At 38.6% G+C, this 14,227-nt stretch overlaps 1 protein-coding gene across 4 annotated transcripts in view; it reads right to left on the bottom strand.

The window, feature by feature from the left end:
- Positions 1-1,911: 1,911 nt before the first annotated feature.
- Positions 1,912-14,227, bottom strand: part of SCML4 (Scm polycomb group protein like 4) — a 148,264-nt gene continuing 135,948 nt past the window's right edge. For 2 of the 4 annotated variants that reach the window (XM_089664876.1, XM_089664883.1), the window contains exons 9-10: positions 11,983-12,128; positions 1,912-3,846 (exon numbers count right to left, since the gene is read on the bottom strand). In XM_089664876.1, coding sequence (XP_089521002.1) covers positions 3,721-3,846; positions 11,983-12,128 — 272 coding nt within the window. In that variant the 3' untranslated portion in view covers positions 1,912-3,720. Of the gene's footprint in view, positions 3,847-11,982; positions 12,129-12,660; positions 13,119-14,227 lie in introns of those variants that run through there. The other 2 variants (XM_089664890.1, XM_089664896.1) reach the window with 2 other exon arrangements.

The following is a 14,227-nucleotide window of genomic DNA, read 5'->3' as shown; positions in this document are numbered from 1 at the left end:
ATAATAAAGACATTCGAAAACAAAACTGGTGACGGTTTGTGCATTTGTGCAGAAAGCTATTTTATTTTCATTTGTATGCATTTTTAATTTTACTATATAATCTTCCCACATGGAAGAAAAATATATTTAAAAAATATTCTTCGCAAATATATTGACATATATTTGAAATACAATTTTGTGCGTATTTAATATATTTAAAAGAAATATATATATATATATATATATATACAGTGGGGATCGAAAGTTTGGGCACCCCAGCTAAAAATTTGTATTAATGTGCATAAAGAAGCCAAGGAAAGATGGAAAAGTCTCCAAAGGGCATCAAATTACAGATTAGACAATCTTATAATATGTCAACAAAAGTTAGATTTTATTTCCATCATTTACACTTTCAAAATAACAGAAAACAAAAAAATGGCGTCTGCAAAAGTTTGGGCACCCTGCAGAATTTATAGCATGCACTGCCCCCTTTGCAAAGCTGAGACCTGCCAGTGTCATGGATTGTTCTCAATCATCGTCTGGGAAGACCAGATGATGTCAATCTCAAAGGTTTTAAATGCCCAGACTCATCTGACCTTGCCCCAACAATCAGCACCATGTGTTCTTCTAAGCAGTTGTCTAGAAAACTGAAACTGAAAATAGTTGACGCTCACAAAGCTGGAGAAGGCTATAAGAAGATAGCAAAGTGTTTTCAGATGTCAATATCCTCTGTTCGGAATGTAATTAAGAAATGGCAGTCATCAGGAACAGTGGAAGTTAAAGCAAGATCTGGAAGACCAAGAAAAATATCAGACAGAACAGCTCGCAGGATTGTGAGAAAAACAATTCAAAACCCACGTTTGACTGCACGATCCCTCCAGAAAGATCTGGCAGACACTGGAGTTGTGGTACACTGTTCCACTATAAAGAGATACTTGTACAAATATGGTCTTCATGAAAACCTCTTCTACGTCCTCACCACAAATATCATCGTTTGAACTTTGCAAATGAACATATAGACAAGCCTGATGCATTTTGGAAACAAGTTCTGTGGACCGATGAGGTTAAAATTGAACTTTTTGGCCGGAATGAGCAAACGTACGTTTGGAGAAGAAGGGGCACAGAATTTAATGAAAAGAACCTCTGTCCAACTGTTAAGCATGGGGTTGGATCAATCATGCTTTGGGGTTGTGTTGCAGCCAGTGGCACAGGGAACATCTCACGAGTAGAAGGAAAAATGGATTCAATAAAATTTCAGCAAATTTTGGAGGGTAACTTGATGCCATCTGTGAAAAAGCTGAAGTTAAAGAGAGGATGGCTTCTACAAATGGATAATGATCCTAAACACACCTTGAAATCCACGGGGGATTACATCAAGAGGCGTAAACTGAAGGTTTTGCCATGGCCTTTACAATCTCCTGACCTCAACATAATTGAAAATCTATGGATAGACCTTAAAAGAGCAGTGCGTGACAGACAGCCCAGAAATCTCAAAGAACTGGAAGACTTTTGTAAGGAAGAATGGGCAAAGATACCTCAAACAAGAATTGAAAGACTCTTGGCTGGCTACAAAAAGCGTTTACAAGCTGTGATACTTGCCAAAGGGGGCAGTACAAGATATTAACTCTGCAGGGTGCCCAAACTTTTGCAGACGCCATTTTTTTGTTTTCTGTTATTTTGAAAGTGTAAATGATGGAAATAAAATCTAACTTTTGTTGACATATTATAAGATTGTCTAATCTGTAATTTGATGCCTTTTGGAGATTTTTCCATCTTTCCTTGGCTTCTATATGCACATTAATACAAATCTTTAGCTGGGGTGCCCAAACTTTCGATCCCCACTGTATATATATATATATATATATACACACTGCATGTTGAAATGCGTTTTTTATATATTACAAAATATCTGAAAAATATTTTTTTAAAATATATTCTTCAGATTTTTTTTAACATATAAAAAAGTAATTTTAACATATATTTGTACATATATTTGTAAATGCATGCCAAAAATGTAGATTGAATATATTTTTAAAGACATACAGTATATTTGAAAATGTATTTATAAAATACTTTTCATATATTTTGTAATAAAAATGCATTTCAACATACAGTGTGTGTGTGTATATATATATATATATATATATATATTTAAATATATTGAACACAGCCAAAATTGTAGTATTTCAGATATATGTCAATATATTTGGGAAGAATATATTTTTCTTCCATGTGGGATAGATTAGGGATTACAGTGAGTTTATACAAGTACTGCCACACACTTTTATTCAATTCCTATGTGAAGGGAAAGATAAGCTTCAGTTCCAGTCCCACCCCGATGAAGGAAGCCTGTCTTTCATTGACTTCACACCGGAGTTGAATAGAGTGTGCGCTGGTACTTGTATGCTATATTGCATCTTACCTCGAATGTGCTCTATCACTGCCAGCACCTGAATACAGAGTGTAAACCCTGGAGACTGATAACGTGAGCTTGGGGCGATGGCGGTCTTTTATGACACTGCACTGAGGGTCAAACCATGTGTCAGCAGCATCTTTTATCTGATATTTTTAGGGAATATCTGAAACAAATGAAACATGTCTTCCTACCTGATGTATTCCTGTATAAAATATGTATTTTAATTCCAATAGCTGCAAGCCTTTGGCGATGGCACACTAATTATCCCGTAGCTGGTGACAACTCACAATCAATAGGGTCCCTGTACAGTGAAAAATACTAATCTGCTTCCATGTGTTGCACCCTTACTGACCAGGTGAGCAATGTGTTGCTCCATTGCTAGCAACTGACAGAGTGTATCTATCAGTGAAGGAGTGATGGCTTACTTATCTGGCCAGCATGGGAGTGATGCATTGAAAACAGGTGAGAATTGTCTCTGCAATTTTTTGCTATCTTGTCGAAACGGGATGAACAGTGTGCCATGAGCCTTATATAATGAAAGCAACATCATCACAGTAATCTGTAGCACATATATAGTGGCACATGTGGATTGGAAGTGAAGGCTTATTTAGCAGATTAAATTGATTTTACCAGGTTCCCTTTTTCTGTAATAAATAAATATTGGCACATGTGGATTGGAAGCAAGGGCTTATCTAGCAGAATAGCTTGACATTACCAGGTCCCTTTTTTTATATAGTGTCACCATGCCTGGTGAAGGACCCTGAGCTGATGCTTTCAATACTCATGTTTTCAATTAGCCGTTAAAATAACCACTTCAGCAATACCATTTCCACCTTCTAATGTTTGCTAACATAATTTCTGGATTTAAATGCAAGTTACAGGCAAGCTAATAAGCATTCATGTTGCACGTTTTCTATAAAAATGATTTGTGTAGCAGCCAAGTTTACATACCCAAAGGGGGTTATTTTGTAATATCAAAGTGAAACCTCCAGCATTCATAAAATAAGGTTCATATGGCAATTCTTGATTGGATGTTGCATCTAGGTTTAAACTCACAGCACCTGTCATATAAATAGTGCAGCATCATTGTTTGTGATCACATGCTTGTTTTTTGCAATGTTTAACAACAGCCATCTACTGTAATATCCACCATGTGAATTGAATATCTTTTTCCAGTAATAAAGATAGGCCAATATGAAAATTACACAACCATTTGTAAAACACAAGCCTATGAAAAAATAAAAAGGAGGTGTTAGAATGGCCTTTGGATAAGGCAACATGTTACCGCTCTTGTGTGTAAAAGTTCTGTTTTAATTGTCTGAACTTCAGAACTTGGTTTGCTTCAGCTTATCAATATGGTAGCAAAGCTTCAGAGCAGGCCCCAGTTTTAGTCCCAAGTACTTCATAACCATGTCACTCCTCAGCAACAGCAGGGCATTGCCATCAATCTCCTACAGAAAACAAGAGGAAGATTAGCATGCACACAGATGTGTATAAGACGATAATATATTATAGTATAAATCCATTATCAGGCATTGCATGACTGCCCACACAGAGCAACTCTGAGCAACATGTTATGACTATGCACCGGTTGTCATGATTTATTAGTAATCTTTGGAAACAAGCTGGGTGTCCAGTGCGCCCCTGTGTTTTTAAAGAGGGGTGGGTTCCCTTCAGGCTTACCTGTCCTCAATCTATCCATTATTATACATGTGCTTCTACTATGGAGGCATAAGTTAGGACTGCAGAATACTGGGGTACCGTGAAGAGACTCTGCAGCTTATGCATGTATTTGCAAATGTTTGCAAACTAAACTTGTTTTTAATGGGAACTGTTGGACAGGATAATTTGGTTGGTTGCAGGCTGGTTGGTAAGTTGAGCAGGGAATTTTTCTCTGTTGTTTGATATGCTCCGCTCTTTCATATGCTCCTTGTTGTAAAGGCCAGTTATAGGTTGGGGCAGTTGCCATTTATTTGTAATCTTTGGAAATATAGCTGATTGATCAAGAATCATCTGTGTACAGGATTCCTAACAATGCAGGATCCCCAACAATTCCTAACAATGCATGGTAACTGAAAGTTCAGCCTTTGCTCAGGTGGACGTAGGAGACTATTCTTTGTTGCTCCACTCAGTTTGGTGTATGGGACTACGCTTGTAAACCTACAGTATGCAATCACTTGAATAGCCCGGTGTCCTGGTTACCTACAGAAATAATAAAGCCGCTATAACCCAAGCTAAGTGATCTTTTTTAGTGTATCCCTTTAGTATACTAACCATTGTTAATGCTCATTTGCTAGGAAGGAGAGATAGTGTGTGCATGGGGATATTGCATGCATATTTATAATACTCTGTATGTTGTGTATTGTTTAGTAAAAGTACATTAATACACTAAAGAGGTTTTTGCTTCCTTGTTCTTCTGCAAAGTGACCTAAAGGACTCAAAGCAAAATGGTGGTAGTGGGGGTCTTTAAATAACAGTGTGTGAATTAATGCTCAGATTTCAAACACCTCTTCTTCAATCCTCACTTACAGTAGGCTGACGTAGGTCCATAAAGCAGAAGTTCCTATTTATGCTATGCACCAGGTGTTTGACTGCAGCAGTGGACCTGTGAAGGTTCTAGTACCTCTTTTGCCTATCACCTCTGGAAAGCATGAGTCCTAACTCATGCTTTCCAGAGGTGATAGGCAAAAGAGGTACTAGAACCTTCACAGGTCCACTGCTGCAGTCAAACACCTGGTACATAGCATAAATAAGAACTTCTGCTTTATGGACCTACTACAGCCTACTGTAAGTGAGGATTGAAGAAGAGGCCTACCTCAGCTGCAATATAATCCAGCATTCAAGACCCAGGACAGGGTCAGTGCCCTGAGACTTCCAGGAACATTCCAGACCAGTTACTCCAGCTATTTAACATTATGCATTGCACATCCCACAAGGCATACAATCTTTTGTGATTGGGCAAAATTAATAAATAAGTGACATTAACCACTAGTCATTCTAGCTAGCTCTCTGGAGAACTCAAAAGAGACTGGAAGATGACATAATAAAGGGGAGACCACAGAGCACAGCACCCTTACCTGTCCCAATTAATTGAGACAGACGTTTGTCCAACAAAAGACCCAAAACTCAAACACAAGCAAAGTAACCTTGTATATGCAATTAAATGTAGCATGGAATGCAAAGATGTATACATTGGGGAGGCAAAATATCCTCTCAATAAACAACTTGCCCAATGTGCAGGGCAAATGCTACAGGTCAAGACAGTTTTTCTACACCTTAAGATAAACAGAAATTATTTGATGCACAAAGCTACTTCTCTCTGAAATAACAACCTAAAACAAGAGGGGACCCATTAGGACCCACATAGTACCCCCATAGAGTACTAAGTACGAGGCCCAGTGTAGACCACTGCCTCCTTAGTTTAAATTTAGACAGTAACAATGAGGTAATCAAACATCGACTTACCATGTCAACTGAAAATACTACCCAAAGATTATCTAACATTTTCTAACCTTTTTTTCTATATTTTTCTAATATAACAGGTGTAAACCTAGTGAATTCTGTACTTTAAGCAGTAAAAGGAACATGCAGCAGATCTTCAGAGATAAATAACCATTTACATAGATAGGGGTTCCCTAGACATTTGCAAATCCTGGAATTTGTAAATCAAAGTGAATTTATAAATCAATATACAAGCAATGCATGTGCAAATGAAAATGGAAAATGCAGTAAATGTATGCTCTCTGTGTAAAGCTTTAGTTATCTATGCTTCTCTGCAGTTGAGTTCTTGTGGTGTAATCTTTTTTCCACATTGCACTCTTTGTGCAAAATAAATAGTGCCCGTAGTTACTAATGTAGAAATGGGTTCACAAATAAATTACATAGTGTCTTGCAGCCACTGTTAACTGTGCACAGGTGTGCTATTGCACAATGTTGCGTGATTAATCATAGGCAAGTACTTTCGTTTGGCTGTCTCCACAGGGACTAATTGTTTTACTTTTAGAGATTGTTAGAGATTTTTTCCAAGTGGTTTATGGTTACACAATTAGTAAGAATGAAAATTGCTAAATTATCACTTCTACTGCTGTATTGTATGTCTAAAAATGCCCCAATACAATCTGAGGAACTGAGACATAAGGGACAGTTTAATAAGCTAGATGATGTATTTCAACTGCATTCATTATTTTATCACATTATTTTTTTCATCGATATATTCAATTCAGATAAATGAACCATGAACCATTATTTTATTGATACCACAATTCCCTCTTCGATAGATGCAACCTTACAATTATCTTCAACAAAAAGCTAACAGTTTTTTAAAGAGCCATAATCTGTATGATAAAATTCAAATTGACGGTTATTTGCAAAAATGTGATAATTTAATCTCCATGTTGCAAATTCAATTGATCCATGCAAGGAAACCTTTTCAGTAGACTAAACAGATATATCAAAATCCCTTTGTTTTTGTTTTTTTAACAGTGAACAGAGAAAAAGAGTGAGAGCTAGTAGTGAAGCTGGGATTTAGGAAAGGCAGGACCATTTCCTGTGGCTAGACATCTAGGGGTTTATTTACTAAAGCTGGAGAGTCCAAAATCAGACTCCCTTCTGCATAGAAACCAATCAGCTTCTAACCTCAGCTTGTTCAATGAAGCTTTGGCAATGAAACCTGAAAGCTGATTGGTTTCTATGCAGAAGGGAGTCTGATTTTGGACTCTCCAGCTTTAGTAAATAAACCCCCTACTTTCCACCCAGGGGCAGACTGACAACTCATGGGGCCCCCAGGCAATAGGGGATCATGGGGCCCCTGTGTCCTTGCCCAAACTCAAAAAAGCCTATGAAAAAGGTACCAGGGGCATCTCATGGGGCCCCCTACTGACCCCGGGCCCTCTGGCAGTGCCCGAGTTTCCAAATGGTCAGTCTGCCCCTGTGTCCACCCAACTCCCTTCTACTACCAAACAAAATCACATCTTCACCACCATTGTTAAGGCAGTAGGACTCATATAAGGACTCATATACTGTCATCCTCACATGTATCCTTCCAGTCCTTCACTTTATCAAATGTTGTTACATATCTTAGATTGTAACCCTCTTATATTGAACTGTATTGTTGCTATATTGTCTCCTGTTATATTGTAAAGCGCTGAGCAAACTGTTGGCGATATATATATCCTGTATAATAATAATAAAAATAACATACACTTGCATATTGCAACTTTAGTATATGCCAATACCCTTAAATTATATGTTTTAAGCTCTGTACCTTGTGTCCCCTAAGCAATGGCCTACCAATAATATGTTTATTTCAGGGAGACAGCAGTGTGTAAGTGTAAGGGTCAAGTGATATTATGCTACATCATTTGCAAAATATACACACTGGGGTTTATGTAATAAAACTGGAGAGTGCAAAATCAGGTTCACATTGCATAGAAACCAATTACCTTTCAGGTTTTATTGCCAAACCTTAATTGAACAAGCTGAGGTTAGAAGCTGATTTGTTCCTATGCAGAGTGAGCCTAATTTTGCACTCTCCAGCTTTCGTAAATAAACCCCTATGTATGTTAATTTTACTCAGATCTGCTTTACTTTGTGAAATGTCCATCTTTCCATGCTCATATATCCACCAGTAACTTGCACTTGGATACTCTGTACTGCAAATGGACACACACTGGGGGACACTTATCAAAACTGTCTTATTGTTTAAAGTTGCAGATTTTCTGCTTCTTTTATTTATAACACAAGTTAGAGACAGATGTATTTTGTGTATGTAATTTGCATATTAAACTAGCCACTGAACATATCTACATGTTTAAAAAGTGCACCTTAATTGTGGCTTTATAAAGTCATATAGAAGATGACCGCACTCCAGTAAAAAAATTCCATTATCATCCATCCACTGGTACAATAGGAGAAGTGAGACTTTAATGAATTTCATGCTAAAAAGCACTTAATCAAAGAGTAGTGAGATAAGGAAACTTTTTACTGAAGTGTGGTCATCCACTTCTTGTTTTTTTGGACTTTCAGAGCTGGACATGCACCCGATAGATGTGCAGGGAAGCGTAAACCAACTTGAAGTGGTAATATACAGTATGTACTCTGCTAAATTGTAGCTTTGGTCTCAAAACAGACTCAAACATTATTGTTAACACTTTTGCACACAAATTGCACATTATATGATACACAAGTGCCTAAAGCCTAACTCCAGGTTTAATAATAGGGCCAAGCTGGCCCAAACAAACTATTTACTGCATTAACAGGTGTGCTTGCTGGGTGTACTGTACAAACTGTATGTAACCTCAGCAACATGCAGTATACCTGTACAACGCTGTGTTCCTGCAGTGGGACTGAGATTTCCCATCCCCAAAACAAATAGAGTTGGGATGACCACTGCTCAGCCATTCACAGGGAGCTTTGCATTCTATGAATGAATACAAAGCTTCCTCTGACTGGCTGAGGAGGAGCTTGTGATGCCATTTGGCAACCTCTCCCTTGGCAGTCTCTCCACCTCAGCCAATCAGAGGAAGCTTTGTATTCATGTGAGGGGTTCCGGTGTAGTCTGCTCGGAGAGGACCGATTTACAGTGCTCTCAGGATTGGTCTTTGCTTGGGACCTGAAATCTAGAGGTTAGGAAAGATTTTTGGGTGGGAAAGTACTTACAAACCATGTTTACTGAGACTTTGCTTCTGAAAGTGTTATCCTGTTTGTGTCACCTGTGTGAGTTAAGAAAAGGAAGAGAAAACAGCCACTTCTCTGTGAGGTGGAGTGGAGGAGAACACAGCTGAGTGAGCAATATGGGCTAACTTGAGGCTGGCACACAGTTGCTAAACTGTAGAGACCTCCTCTCTGGGACCCATGGAGTAGACGGAGCATTCAAACACCCTGTTAAGGGAAGAGCTTGACTGACGGTGAGGCAACCCATTTTTTGTACCAACAATTCATGCACTTTTTTTGTTTGCTGAGCATAAGCTGTTTTTTCTTTTCAACTGCTTTTCAAAATAAAAGAGATATGTCAGGAAAGGAATCCCCATGTGCGCAGGTGCATGAATGTAAGGAACTCTGCCCACGGCCAGACTGCTAATGCGCAGGCATGTGAGTGAACTGGTGCACAAGTGGGAGCTGCTCCTCTTGTCATATACCGTCTGCTTTTACCAACCGTGGCTTGACTCCTGACTATGTTCCTGCCTTCCGCTTGTACCTCATCTGCTCGCTAGTTGCTGATCCAGACCATCTGACCCTGCCTTGTGTCTGCTCTTCAGCTGCCTCTGCCATCCTGTGTCAGCATCAGTTCCAGCTCATCTGTCAGCCTATCCGGTCCTGGGGTTCTACTCTTCCGATTACCCCTCAGCATCACCCAGCAAGAGACTATCAGGCACTTGTGCTACCCCGTGCTCTGGCGTTCCCTGTCACCTTACCAGGGGCTCCTGAACTGGGGCTGTAAGAGAGGCCTTCCCCCGCACTTCAGGCTCCTCCATCAGGTACGTTACAGGCTATTTGCTTTTACCAACATACTTGGTTGATGATCTTGGGCTCCTCAAGGCTACAAGGGACAATAAACATGGAGTCAGGCTTTAAGGCTTCATGCACATGGCTGTAAAGCATCTGCACGCACACAGAAGTATGCTCCAACTGCAGATAACATGCATTCAGATCATACATCCATGTGTGGGTGGGTGCTTTATGTGAACCCTGGGACATAACCGCCTACAGTTGCATCTTCTAATTCATTCCAAGGGGTGGCTGTACACAGCAGTAGCAGGTTCTGGAAAAGTAATTACACAGGCTCTGCACGCTGTATGACTGTATTTTTCACAAGCTAATACTGCAGTTTTACCTGACCACTAACTTTAAGAGTTTTGTATCTGCTTTGGTACCCTATCCAGCTGGTGGCACAATGCTTAGTTCATCTATGCCTAAAATAGCCCCTAATGACAGATATCAATAGCTTCATGACACCGGCCAAAAGAAATACACCAAGAATATCTGATGGTGGCACTGAGCATTTCTCAGAGATAGCATGATTAAAAAAATTAACACTACTGTGCTCCTGCAATGCAATTATACAAGGGTTGTATCTAATGACACCAACTTTCTTGAATGGCTGTAGAAAAAGGCCATCAGGTATAAAGAATTATGGGAAGGTATACAAGATAACATGGGAGAGGTCATCAGAAACCAAAAATACAAATTGCTAAAAATTAATGTGTAGATACTCATATGAAAGCAATCATTATGATCCAGGCTAATTGTTGACTTGTCCATCTCTACAAAGTGATCCAGCACACTTCTATAGGCCAGCACTTTTCATTTTCACAGCATATAAAGATTCCGCATTCCTAATCAAAATATTCTTTTTTTTGTCATTTCAAGCCATTGTATTTGAAGGCTAGATAACTAAGAATTTGCAGGCATTTCATTTCTGGTAGATGGAAACATGAGATTTTTGTTCACATAACTACATCCTGATGATTGTCTTAGTAGATGTGTTCCTGTGATGCTGAACCGGTCTGCCTCTGCTAACTTGAAACTGTGCTCCCTTCATTGTTAAATGGCATAATCAATAAACTGCAGAGAAAAAGCCATTGATCACAGTAGTGAAATTTACGGAAAGCAGGCTAAAGGGTATTAATTTCTCTGTTATGTTAAAATGATCATTTAAAAAATATATTTTTTTCAGAGAAAATGGATTTTAACCATGCTAACTGGGAAATACTTTAAAATAAATTATTCAAAGGATACAGAACAGTGCAACAGTAGAAATGAGGATAAGTGGCAAAATATTATTACCATTACGGAACAAATCAAGTTAATTGTGACTAACTACTACAGTACTTTGCAGCTTAAAATTGTAAAAGTGCCCAGTGTATATTATTGTATTATTATCGAGTGGACTGAAATTGCTCACCAAATGCATATTATGAATATATTTTAAACTAGCTTTGCATCAATAAAATTGGAAATAATCATAACAATGGCCATATATTAGAAGATTTTCAAACAAACGCTCATCTGAACATTTGTATGAAAATTCAATGACTTGGCAAATGTCATGCAAAAGAACTGAAATATTCTATTTGTTTTTTAACATTCATTTTTGAAATTAATAGGATTTCCTGAACAAAAACCATAAAAACTGTTAGAACATTGTTTGAAAAAATTTTCCATCCTTATTCTTCAAATTTTGATTTGATCCCCTTAACAATTAGAAAATCGAACAAATGTTATTCAAATAAAAAATTTCTAATGAAGTCCAACTAGTGTATGGCCAGCTTTAGAGCCATGGTAGGGTAAGGACAGACTGCACCACATAAAAGAGACGTAGGGTTAGGACAGACTGCACAGAAAACTGAAAGTCTGTAAGTAGTAGCATATTTGCCAATCTTGAGCAGATGACAGAGATGCGTCAAAGAAAATTGCATCCAGTGGTTCATGATGTTCAATGATGCTTCACTGCAATCAGCTTTATTGATGTCCGGTGTGTACAGCTGATCCTTCTATACATACAGTGCAGGACTGTATGCAGCAATACCCTGCTTATTTCAATGTAAGCACTTCACACAGCCAAATGATTTGTAGAATAGCTCACATACATGTTTTCTAAAGAGGTCAACATGTGGGCCCAATGCCTGTGGATCAGCATCCTTCACAAACCAGACAACATCTTCCACAGTCCAATTGGAGGGATCTTTACTAGATGGTCGTAAGGTCTCCTGGTTCTCAGGGGAAGGACTTGAGGCTGTAAAGAAGGACATTCACTTACAATTCAGCCCATTTATTATGTATAGTGTAAGCTATTTATCTTGATTATTGAGCTTAAAACTGAACTCCAGGATAAGTAAATGTTGCCTGAATACAACAGGCATGTGCATTCGTATCCTATCTTGGTGTGTTTTGTGCTTCAAGATCTCTGCAGTAATGTAGTGTGAAAACTTTGCCTTTGTGTCGGAGCTTCCTGTAATACAGTCTGGTCACTGCTGCTCTCTCTCCTAGTGCAGGGTGACTGGTCTTGTATCCGCCCCTCTTGTCGTTTTCTTCAGCCAGCCAGTAGTGGGTGGGGCCTGCTTAGTCCTTCCCACAACTCTGCTTTCTGCACAGGATATGTGCAATACAGTGATATTGTCACTGATACTTTTACAAGTTAATACATGGGTTTGCAAAGGTATTTGCTGCTCACAAAAAGGAACGATATACTTTGTGGCTAATGAGGAATATATTTAAATGAGGGTTATTGTGCCTGGAGTTCAGCTTTAAAAATAATTGAGGCAATGCAAAATACAATTTATTTAATAACATAAAATTGCAGTACACAAGAATTGGTGTGGAACAGTGGATTATTCAGCAGATTGTGAAGGGTAACTATTTAAAAATAAGCATTTGTCTTCGCACCACTTAGCAATATAGGCACAAGATCAACTTCACTTGATGTACCTGGTTGTAGCCAGATTGGACAACATTTAGAGATCTATATATGTGCTCTCTGTACTTTGACCTTTCTGGGGGAAGAATACATTCATTAGTATTGATTTTCTGGGAAATCGCCAACACTGTGCCCTGATTGGGAGAGTCTTCTGAGTGTTATTCTCATTTCTCCTTTAGACTCAGATATGCATGTGCATGCCTGTGGAAAGGTCTTTCATATGAAAGATCTTTGGTGGTTTGCTCATTCTCAGGCTACTTCTGTTGACAATAATAGTGTGGTAAACACCTTCATTGTTCTTGATGTTATCTGAAAAGAAGTTTAGAGATGTCAGACAATCAAACCAAATTGTCAGACAAAACAAAAGCAACAATATATGAGGTGTATTTATGATAAAAAAACTTTGCAGAGCTATTTATCTGTAAACCTGCATGTATACTCATTCTGTGCCAATGGAGGCAATTAAAGTGGTGGTAAACTCAATAATAAAGCTTACCTGTAGGTAAAATGAATATCTCCTAAATGAGCACCATTTAGGAAATATTCTCTCTTTTTTAAAGCTGGCGCATGCGCTCTGAAGGAACGGCATACCCACGCCGTTCCTTCAGAGTACTGTGCCGTTGCCCGGAACTCCGGCGTGCATGCACAGGAGTGACGTCATCATGGCCCGGCCTGTCAGGCGGCCGGAACTCGTGAACCCAGAAGGAAGACCGGGTCAAGATGGAAGCCTCTGCAGCGGTGAGAGCGCAATTTAAGGTTTTACACAATGTGCTAGTATGTGATGCATACTAGCACATTATGACATTACCTTGCAGTGGACTTGGGTTTTTTTCCTGTGGTTTACTACTACTTTAAGCCAAATTGTCAGACAAAAATAAAATCTATGGAGTATATTTAAAAAACACTTGTACAGCTTTTCTTCCTGTGAAACTGTTATGGTTGAACTGGATGGACTTTTGTCTTTTTTCAGCCAGACTAACTATGTAACTATGTAACTGCATGTACATTCTTTCTGTGCGAATGGGAGCAACACCAATTGTTAGGCTATTTTCTCTCCAGGTTGAATGTTATTCTTCATACATGACTGCCAGTTCCATCTAGCTGCAATAATGCAGTATTTTTTTCATTCACTGGAAAGAAAATAGCCTAATAACATTCATGTTTTCTCATTTGCACAAAACAAATGTACATGCAACTTTACAGAACAAATAGTTCTGCAACTTTTTATAAATCCATCTCAAAGGGTACTGACCTTATCCGGTAGTGTAGAAAGGCTATAGCGCACAGCAATTTACACTACCCAGTTGGCGTTTTGTCTTTACAGAATATAAGTAATAGTGGTAGATTTTCATATGCAATTTGGTTTAAAGAAGGAAAGGGGTTTATAAATAATGTGCTATTTTCTATTCATAATTACT

Source organism: Staurois parvus, unplaced genomic scaffold (genome assembly GCF_062004578.1).
Source record: "Staurois parvus isolate SC_StPar_1 unplaced genomic scaffold, SC_StPar_1.0 ptg000048l, whole genome shotgun sequence".
NCBI classification, from domain to species: domain Eukaryota; kingdom Metazoa; phylum Chordata; class Amphibia; order Anura; family Ranidae; genus Staurois; species Staurois parvus.
This window is presented reverse-complemented; position numbering and strand designations above follow the sequence as displayed.